This window comes from Melozone crissalis, unplaced genomic scaffold (assembly GCF_028551555.1).
Source record: "Melozone crissalis strain CALT ecotype California unplaced genomic scaffold, PUWL_Pcris_2 ptg000033l_1, whole genome shotgun sequence".
In the NCBI taxonomy this organism is placed as follows: Eukaryota; Metazoa; Chordata; class Aves; order Passeriformes; family Passerellidae; genus Melozone; species Melozone crissalis.
In genome coordinates this window covers 15,185,356-15,196,232 of record NW_026535811.1, presented here as the reverse complement: position 1 = coordinate 15,196,232, position 10,877 = coordinate 15,185,356, and the positions used below count along the sequence as shown (strand labels likewise).

Here is a 10,877-nt window from a genome sequence, read left to right as displayed (position 1 = left end):
TTGCTTATAAATCATACTCAGGCAGCACTTCTGACTAATCTGTTCCATGACTATCAAAGGTTCTTCTTTTTTTTTCTCCCCCAACACCTTTTTCTTTGTGCACTTAACACCGTTACCAGCGTTGAACATCATAAGGGAAAAGTCAGTAATAGGAGTTCACAGCCTCAAACTTTGGGTTTTATCAGGTCCCTTTGAATGTAACAAAACCCTGCAAACAGCTTGTATAAATGTTATTTTCAACAATGTAGGTTTGCAGACCTTTTCTGTGTTGAACTTGGAGGGAATTTTCTAAGTGGGAATAAGATACAAAACCCAGAGCAGGAAATGTCATGCGCAGGACTCCATGTCTGAGTGTTTTAAACATGTTTTTAGGTTTTAGAAGGTGTTTATGTTTCAATTAAAATCTGTGAGGCTTCCCCTTGACCTGAAATAGAGGACAAAAACAATGTCATCAAAATATCCTGCACCAAACATGTGGACAATGAAAAAGGAGTTTAAGGTCATAAAGGCAACTCAGGTTTTCCATCTGTGGAGTTGTTGGCTCAAGCAGGAAATAGTTCAACCAATGTAGGAACAGTAGCTCCTTGTGACTACCGTTACAGTAAAGTATGGAAATATTCTTGTAAAAAGCATTGATCATGTTTTTTTAAATTTTATTTTGAGCTCATATTAATGCATCATCAATATAACCTAAATTCAGCTGTTAAACCATTGAAGTGCTTCGTGGGTGGAGCAGGTTAGAATTTGAGTTACATGTTTGAAGCTGTGTGGTTGCAGTACATTAACCCCAAGACATCTTACAGCGTTACATGTACTTGTTGTTTGTCTTTCTTTCGGGTGGATAGGCTGTGTCAGATCATGCACAGGAGCACAAAACAGCCACAGCACAGAAATTGTACTCCCTACTCTCCTGAGAACCAGCAAACCTTTCATACCTGTGTAAGTCCATTTTTGGGCATTCCTTAGAGAATTTCCTCTGCTTTGACCAACGAGATTTTTTCTCATATATTATCTCATATATTTTCTCGTATATTAGTGAAAATGATGGGCTTTAATCTTCATTTGCTCCTGTATTCTGAAGGGCAAGAAGAGACAGAATGGTGGCTGAAAACAGGCTTTGAAGCTGCGCTGAAAGAAGTAACTCAGTGACTTCCTTTTTTTGTGTTTCTCAGCCTTCCTCAGAGCCATAGCACAGCATGTGAGTGTTTTGGAGGCAGGCAGAGCTGAGACAGGATGCAAATGACTGAGTTAAAGCTGCTTTTTCCATAGCTCTGAGGACAGGCTCACGGATGGCAGGGGATGTCACCTACGCGGCCGTGGCGATGCTGCCGAGGGAAAGGCCCCGCGCTCCTCCAGGGACACCAAACCCAGGTAAAACCTCTTGGGCACACACTCTCTGCTCTCCTGAGCTCTCTCTCTCTTTCCCTCTCACATTTTAAGTTGGATAAAACTAGTAGAATGCCATAAGATGCTGCATGGGAAGGGTGAGAAGGTGGAATAGTGGATGAGATCCTCACAGTACAAATCAGCCAAGCTGCTCCAAAACAGAAGCACCAAAGAACAGCAGGTCAGGTCTGGTTCCAGGCTTTAAGTAACAGAATGAGAAAGAAAAAGTGTTTGTTGGTTGAGTAATGAGCATAATATTTCTTTTTAAATGAGTAACATGATCAAGCCAATGCTCCACTGAATTACTACCTAGCCCACAAATCAGATCAATGTTTATGTTCATGGAAAAGGAGCAGTAAATTAACCAGGAAATCAGGAAACAAGTAGCAGTCTAAAGTGCAGCCACTGTCACTGAAGGAAGTACTGAATGTTCCCTAAAAACTTCCTGCTCTTTCTCTTTAATTTTCCAGGGGTGATTTTCCAGAACCAAATTACCAATCTGTGATCATTTCATATTTTTGTAAAAAAGCCCCAAAGGATTAAGCCAGTACTCAGGGTAAGGAGATGATTTGAACTAAATTTTCTGAAGAAATGGCATTTCTACTACTTGGAAAAAAAAAAGTAATTCATTCATGAAAGCATTTGGACAAAATTCTGGATCACATCTAACATGAATTACAGCTTATTATGAACAAATAGGAAATTCTTATTGCATCAGACTAAGGATATTTTCATGCTTTCATTAGTAATTATTGTATTTAATCCCCTAAGGAAACAGCATTGCGTAATGAGCATTTTTAGATGTTCTACTTAAAATGGAGATTAATAGTGATGATGGTGCTCTGAATACATGCACTTAAATGACAGAAAATAATAGCTTTTATATATTTTTACAAGAGTGGCATCCAAAAGATAAAAATTAGTTCACTTTATTATATATATTTATATAGAATACATATTTTTTATATATATATATATATATATATATATATATATTTATATATGTAATATATATACACTTTATTATATATATGGCATGAAATACTGCCTTAAATTCTGTGTTCATGCACCTATGGATGTTGTTTGCACTGCTATAACCTGCGCAACACAAAGAGGTCTTTCTTGGAATTTTACCCAATATCCAAAGTGATAAAACTTATTTGTGAAGGGAGACAGACATCAAATCTTGATTAGAAGACACCCAAAACTAGTCCTTGATCATGCTGCCTAAAGGAAAAGCTCAATTTTGGACAGGCCAGTTCCAATGAAATTTATCATTAATATGTGGATGGCTCTTAGTAAACTTTTGTTGAACTGATTTTAACTCATGATATTTTCTCATATGAAGCTACTGGCCATGGCAATTAAGTGATTTCTCAATGCCCTGTTCCCTTTAAATATTTAACCTCTCAAAAATGCTAATCATTTTTGTGGATGTTCTGTTCATACTCCAGTGCTTCCATCCCCTTTAAGAAACAGGCACCAGAGATCCACCTGGTAGTTCTACAAGCCTTAGTAATTCTATCTCAAATATACAGAGACAAAATCTCTTAACTAATCTTTTCTTCAGTGTTTACAGCTCCCAGTCTCACTTTCCCCACTCTTATCTCTGATTATACTCAAATACATTTTGTTTGATTGGGCTTGGATTACAGCTGGACTTCAGCTGTCACTCAGGTGCTCTGGATAACAGGGACGTGGGGCCACATTCCTCTTCACAGAGAAAAGCAAGGCACAACTCCCCAAGGATATTTCTGGGAATCACAGCCAGGAACCTCAGAGAAGGAAAAACCGATTCTTATCTCATTTGCTGCTCCTGTGTTGTGCCAAAGTAGAATGCAATATGGAGATTGTTCACCCAAAGTGATGGTGTTTTGTTTCCTTGGCCCATCAGGGCCGTGTGTGTGTCCAGACTGTTGGTCAGGAGAGAGTCACAAGATTCTGTGCAGTGGAGTTGAGTGCTTGTGCAGTTTCAGTGTAGATATAGTGTAATATAGTATAAAATAATACAGTGTAATAAAGTAATTCATTAGCCTTCTGATATCCATGGAATCAGATACATAATTTCTCCCAGATGTTGGGGTCCCCTGCTTTACAACAGGGATGAGGGGATTCTTGGATGCTCTGCCAGAGTGTGTTGAGGAGGATTTAGCAATGGCACTATCTGTGCCCAGGCTTTGCTAGGTGCAGGTGCTTTACCATGCATGTGCTTCAAAAGTAGAAAACTGTTCCTAAATCCCAGCAAGGATTAACACACCTGGGAATCCATTTTCCAGCGAAAGACGCCGGCAGTTTTTGTGTCTCAATTCCCTCACAGATAATTTGAGAGCTGCCTGATTATGAATCCTGAGTGGCTACACGGAACTTTCCCTGGGAGACGGACAAACCAAGGAGAGTTCAAGTCTACCACCAAACTAACCCACAAGCAGTTGTAGCCTGCTATTGGTTGTGCCTTTAATTTCTTATTCCCCTCCTTAACCTCCTGGGCTGCTCTGGGTGTTGATCAGGGCCACCTGGAGCCTCTGGAGCTTCCCCCAGACCCCTGGATGTGCTGGCCCACATCTGGACACACCATTCCCTAAGGGACCTCCCCAGGAGCACTCCCTGGCTGCACATTCACCGGGCAGAAGCTTCCAATACACAGGGATGTTTTCTGCACCTGACAACAGGCACAGGGAAGTGCAATGAAATTTCAGTTTCAGTGGCTGACAGAGATCTCCACCTTGTTGTTGAATTAGGTGAGGGTGTGGAAGCATCTGGCAGAATTAAGGTTATGTGGTGTTTTAAAACCCCCTGCTGACTTCCGAGGACTCTGCATTCAAATAATAATTCCAGCATTCAAATAATCATACCAGCCCATACACACTGTAATAGAAGGAATGATTTTTGTTAAATATTCAGCTTGCATGGATGTGGTTTTTTTCTTACAGGCTTAGAGATATTTTTGAAGGAATAAATGTGCATCTGAGAGAAATTATTTACTAACAGTAGCACAATGTCTAAAATACTTATTTTAGAAGTACCTCCATTTACAGGGCTAATGCATTTTAAAGTTTAAAAGTCCTGAGTGTTTTTGGAAAATTATTTACATTCTAAGAAGAAAAACTTTTGGGGCATTTGATTTGAGAACAACTACATTTAATTCACAAATTTTCTGTAGTTCATTGAATTAATAATTTGAAAGAAAGCAAACAACCAATTGTATTAGGTCATATTCTCTAAAGCATAGACTGTCTCCCCTATATGAATAACCCTTATTTGCCAATCAGGTTCTCAGTTGGTTTTTTAACTGTAAAACCTCTCCATACTTCAGTAATTCTCATATGAAATGCTGCCTCATTTAAACCTAATGAAACTCTCTTCCTCTGCCAAGTTTTTCCCTGATCAGTGAAATTTAATACAACACTTCTTTTTAAAAGCCGCAGTGGTCACAAACTAGGGTGGTAGCACAGAAGCTTATTCTTGATACAGATGGATAAAAATCTCTCCATTTATGGAACCAAAAGCAGTGTCCCAAAGGTCCAAATACCTTCCATAACACCAATCAGTAGCTCTGCAAAATGCCCAGGTAAATGATATTGAAAACATCTTCAGAAAGTATCCACGTGCCTTGAACCCACACCGTGAGATTTTAATGCCAGTTTCGGTTTTGTTTTGGCAACTTGCTTTTGGAAAAGGATGCCTTCAACCATCAGGTCCAGCACCTGAAATATCCTGGGATAAGCACTCACAAGTCAGGAATGCCCCCAGGAATTGCCTTGCTGCAGCAGCATTTCTCTGAGTGCTGGTTTGCATTTGGTACCTCTCTGTCCCACAGAGCAGTGGTGGGTCTGGTGCCCCTCCAGCCCCTGTGGTACCCTCTGAGATGCCTTAGCAACAGATGGGATGCTTGCCATGGGCAGGATCCAGGTCCTTCCCATCCTTCAGCCTGTTTGGCTCCTGCTCCAGCCACACAGCACCCAGCAGTTCAAAGCTTATGGAGGAGGCTTTTCCTGCCTGACAGCAGGAGGAAGTGGTAAATCATCATCTTGCCTGCCGTTGCCTAGGAAAAGGAAAATGCTGAACAAGCAGCCCTGGAAACACACCCCCCCTTTTCACACAGGCTCCGCCTTCATTGTTCCTCCACCTGGTGATTGGCACAGGCACAAATGTCAGCGCTGCCCTCTCCCTACAGGAAACACCATCACGTATGCTGAGCTGCATGTGAAGCCCCAGCCCCAAGGGAGCAGCAGAGCAGAGACTTCCGCTCCTGGTACTGTGCAATTTTGTTTGGTTACTATTTATAGATGGTGTTTTTCCTATTGCCCACCAGTGAAACCTGCTATCAAGAGCTTTTATGTACTCTCTCTCAATGAAGGGCTGATCTGCCATTTCATCTGCTGCTTTTCTTCCTGGCTTCTCAGATTTTACACTTTCCTTTTAAAAATAATACTGAAGGATGTTTTAAAAATAATTTCTAAAAATGCTTTTGTGCCCTACATGGTAAATGTAGTAAAGCAAAGAAAAATTCCATGGTTTTTTGTAGAACCCTCGTGGGGGAAGAGTCCCAGGGATGCATTTGGCTTTGGAAGCAGGGTAATGCCCAGGTCTCTCTGTGCCATTAGTGCCTGGTGATTGTCACCCTCCCTGTACTGGGAACATCACACCAGATAGGTCAGGCAGCCACAGGATGGAGCAGTTGCTCATCTCACACAGGCAAGGTCAGGGAAACAGAGGTTATGACAGTGCACATCGGTGTCTCGTGGCACTGGCACCTTAACCCCAAATCTCCTCGGTTCTGCAGCTTCCTGAGGGTTTTCCTCTGACACACACAAATGACAAACAGCTGGAGAGATGCTTGGTTTGATGCACTTTCCTCTGCTGTGCCAGGGTGTGTCAGTATGGGGCTTTCTTTCCTGTGCATTTAGGGAAGTTATGTTTGCACTGCAGGACAGGAACAGTAACGCTTGGGAGCAGAGAGGAGCAACACCCCACAGCCCATCCCCGACACCACAACCATCCCTGACACCACAACCATCCCTGACAGACACCACAGCCCATCCCTAACACCCTAGTCCATCTCTGACACCTCAGCCTGTCCCTGACACCACAGCCTGCCCCTGACAGACACCACAGCCCATCCCTGACACCACAGCCATCTCTGACAGATACCACAGCCCATCCCTGACACCACAGCCTGCCCCTGACACCACAGCCCATCCTTGATACTTTCCCTGAACTGCTCTGCAAGGTCCTGCAGGCTGTGTGCGGTAGGTGAGAGGAGGCAATGCTTGAGAAAAATAAGTCAAAGGAGAAAAGGCAAATTCTTATGGGTGACAAGCACTTGCTCTGTCTGACCAAACATTTGATTTCACTTCCATGTGTGCAAAATGGATGCAGATTTTTAATAAGTTAAATGCCACTGCATCCTCCTGGCAGCAGACTGATTTTAGGCAGATGATTTCTCTGTTGTTTCCCCAGTGTTAAGGTTAAGTTTAAGAGTGCCAGGACCTTAAGCTACTCTTCCTCCTGCCTCCCTGCAGGCTGCCAGCACAGGAGCTCAGCCTGGTTCTACGTGGCGCTGGTCCTGGCAGTCCTCGTGCTCATCCTGCTGGGAATTGTGGCCATACAAGCCAAGCAGTGTGAGTAGATCCTGCCTCCTGCTTCACCCCTTCACTGCAGACATGGTTAAACCTCTGAAAGAGCTGAGAGAAAAATTCCCTTAGTGGGACACTAAAAGGTGTCAACTCGGTACACAAATACAGGAAATGAGAAACTCCTGACAAGGGCCTGGAGTGACAGGACAGGGAGCATTGGCTTCACACTGACAGAGAGGAGGTTTAGATTGGATATCAGGAAGAAATTTTTCCCTGTGAGGGTGCTGAGGCCCTGGCACAGGGTGCCCAGAGAAGCTGTGGCTGCCCCAGCCCTGGCAGTGTCCAAGGCCAGGCTGGATGGGGCTCTGAACAACCTGGGATAGTGGGAGGTGTCCCTGCCCATGGGAGGGGGTTTGGAATGAAATTATCTTTAAAGTCTTTCCAAGCCAGGCCATTCCATGAACATCTTCTCAGGAGGGTTTAGCTCACTGAGCTTTACTCACTGAGTTTGCTCCTAACTGTATCTGTACCAGGCAATGTACACAGAGATATCCTCACATTCCCAGACCAGCTCTGGGTACAAAGACTGCATTTCCTTATTCTTGCTGTTAACCATGACCTCTTTCTCTTTTTTTTTTTAATTTTTTTTTACTTTGGGCTGTTCCAGTTTTGAAGGGCATAGCAGGAAAATCAGGAAGTTTGCCCCAGAATGGTCTGAACAGCACCAGCAGTGACATTTCTTCAGAGAGGACTGTCTCAGCAGCTCTCCTGAAACAGCTTGTGGAGGAGCTGTGTGAAGATGGACAGGGTGAGGCACGTTGCTCCTTTCCAGCAGAGAGGATGTGTGGTGTGCACAGTTCTGTTGTCTCTGTTCCCATTTCTCTGACACCCTGCAGTTTATGGGAACTCATGGCGCTCCTGCAGAGCAGTGGTAACAAAACCTAAAGAAACATTTCAATCACGATAGTCTTGCTCCTCTGTTGATATAAAGTTTCCAGTGGCAGAAATGCCATATATCCTCCTCTTGTCCTGGAGAACACTTTCCAGACAATGGTTCATAAACAGGGAGAAAATTTTCATCCATTGCAGGAGCTAAATATTCCCCCTGTCCATCCACAGGGACAACGTGTGAGCTGTGTCCCCCTGGCTGGCAGCTGCACAGGGGCAGATGTTACTTCTTCTCTGAGGAGGCCAGGAGCTGGGAGGACAGCCAGAAAAATTGCCTGGCCAGGAAATCTCAGCTGCTTGTCTTTGAGGATGAAATTGAGATGGTGAGTCTTGCAGCAGTGACAGGCCTCAGCCAAACATTTCTCCAAGAGAAAATGGCCTGGATGTCAGGAGTACACATAGACAAATGAGAGGCCCAGCAGGGAAAGGATCTGAGTCTCTCTGCACAGGAGCTGGGTTTGGGAATGTCAGCAGAGCAGAGCTGAAGAGGAGAAGCACAAGAGGTGTCAAGTGTGGAAGCCAGAGTGGTTTAAACTGGGAAGAGGAAATGCTGGGGCTTTCCACTGCTTGGCTCTGGGAAGAGAGGAGGCTGGTTGTGTGTGGGGGCTGATGTGAGGGGCTGCTCTGCCATGGCTGCATCCCTGCCCTTGCTCTTCAAAAGGAAATAAAAGCTGTGCATGAGGCAGGAGCATGACCTGGGCACAGCAGGAAAGCTCTTCTGTCAGGTAACATCCTTCAAATCATTCCACAGGAATTTATAGACAGCAAAGATAAAGATACCAAATATATCTGGATTGGCTCGGACATCGAAGACATGGAGAAAACACAGAGTTCAGTGGAAGATCACAGAGTAAAAGAAAAGAGGTGATGATTTTTGGGGGGAGGATATCTTTGGGGAAAGCAAAGTGCAATATCCCTGCTTGGAAATACAATTCTGAATCTGAGCTAATTACCCAAAGCACAGATCTAAGCCTGCAGCCTCAGGTACCTATTCAGTCTATTTTGTGGCCAGTTCCAGGTCAACAAGTTCCTACTAGGCAGTTTGGGAAACTGATTTCTGCCTCCAGGACTAACCACAGCCACAGCTCAAATATTTATTAATGCAGAGATATAATTACACACTTCTGCTGAAATCCCTGCCAACAAACTCTGTCACTTTGCAGACCATGTGCTGCCTGCCTCTGTTGAAGGTGCTGCCTGTCCCCACATAGCACTGGCTGGGATCCCTGCAGCTTTCTTCAGCACTGGCTGCATGGGGAGGATCCTTATCCTTGTAATAATGCCAAGCATCCGCCCCTCAGAAGCCAGCAGTCCCTGCTGGGGGTGCCCCACCCACCTCTGCACAGCTGCTGTGCTTCAAGGGGGTGGTCAAGTGGGCATCATCCATGCCCCTCACCCACAGCACCACCAGGATTTGTAAGCAGTGCTGAGTTTAAACCCAGCAACTCATTGCATTCCTTTTGGTCTCTCAGCAGGACAGCTCCAAAAAGCACTGAGGCTGACAAGTACTGTGCTGTTTACAGAAGGAAAAACCTGATCCAGGCAGACAACTGCCAGACCTTAAAGGAGTGGATCTGTAAGAAGGATGCAACTTTGCTGGTGCTCTGAGCCACATTTCCAGACAGCAGGCAGAGCTTCTCATCAGAACACCCATTTTACAGATAAACCAACTTGTGATGTGAATAATTTTCATCAGACTTATAGGGAAACTTGCACTTTGCTGTGCTGTGCTCCCTAAGAAGTCAGAAGACAGGTCCTGCAATGGGGCTGCAAGCTGGCACACGAGGATTCTGGGGTGCTGAGCCTTCACACAGACAGATCTTGGCAGCAGCTGCCTCAGGAAGGGTCAGAGGAGAAGAGATACTTGTGGGGAGGAGCACTGTGCACATAAACAGTGTGATGTGCAGGAATTGTGCCCCCTGTGGGTCATGAAAGGTGTGCTGAGCCCTCTGCTGTCATCCCTGCTGAGCTGAGGACTTCTTATTTGCGTTTCAGAATTTTATGTTTGTTGAAGTTTGTGGCCTTGGGGTTTTGTGGTTTTTTTCCTTGGGGTCTAATTGTGACTCACAGAAGCCACTTGAGGGCTGGGAAAAAATGCATCTATTGGACAATGTCTTATTTAAAGCTGCTGCACAGCTACTGGGTGTGGACAGCAGATCAGGCATGGAGTGACTTCTATCACTTGTGGTTAATGAGCTGATTGCTCCCATCCTCTTCTGCTGCTGAGCCTTGGAATCTGAAGGGATTAACTAGGGAAGGGGCTTGGGCTGCAAAACAACATTGCAGTGCAAGGAAATAAAGTTGATAACCTTCCTCTCCACCTATATTTTGTCCCTTTACATTATAAATTCCAATTTACATTGTAAATTCCACTGTTATGGTATGATGAGGTACCAAAGCCAAAGACTGCTGAAATAAATACCTGGGAGTGCACTCAGTAAAAGCATTACTTGGGCACTGAAATGTCATAAATAAATGCTATTTCTGGGTCTAGAACACAAAAATGCTAAGAGCAGTCTGACCTAGTGTCTTTATTAGATTGCCATGTTTGACAAAAATTAAGAAATGTCATGAATTGAAGGTGCTACTCTAACAAAAATGGCACCAACTGGAATTTAGGTCCTTACAGCAATGAGAAACAAGTCTAACATGGCTTTTGAGATGGTGAGCCTTTACCTCATCTTTGTTGTGATGCACACAAATAAAGGCAGCTGCAGTTTCTCAGAGATGTTTTTTCATGCCTGTGCATGCCTGGGGAGGGTTAATGTCCACCACTTTAGGTCTGGAGATCAAAAAGTGAACTGTACCCTCAGGGACTTCCCTTCAAACAACAACAACAACAAAATCCCAGCACAGATTTGTCACGCAGAATGCAGCATCAGCAGCTCAAGACCCATGAGAAACTGCTGTTATGTAAGAGGAAACAAGAAAAATCCCCCAAACTCAGCACAGCACGTGAGGGGAAGA

At 44.2% G+C, this 10,877-nt stretch overlaps 1 protein-coding gene across 1 annotated transcript; it reads left to right on the top strand.

Annotated features, from left to right (window-relative positions):
• Positions 1–1,289: 1,289 nt before the first annotated feature.
• Positions 1,290–10,218, top strand: LOC128940421 (killer cell lectin-like receptor subfamily F member 1). The gene is made up of 7 exons (XM_054281805.1): positions 1,290–1,371; positions 5,489–5,638; positions 6,909–7,007; positions 7,630–7,770; positions 8,082–8,233; positions 8,662–8,774; positions 9,386–10,218. Exons 1-7 carry the CDS (start codon positions 1,290–1,292, stop codon positions 9,516–9,518), a joined length of 870 nt encoding a protein of 289 aa, XP_054137780.1. The 3' UTR covers positions 9,519–10,218.
• The last annotated feature ends 659 nt before the right edge of the window (positions 10,219–10,877 follow it).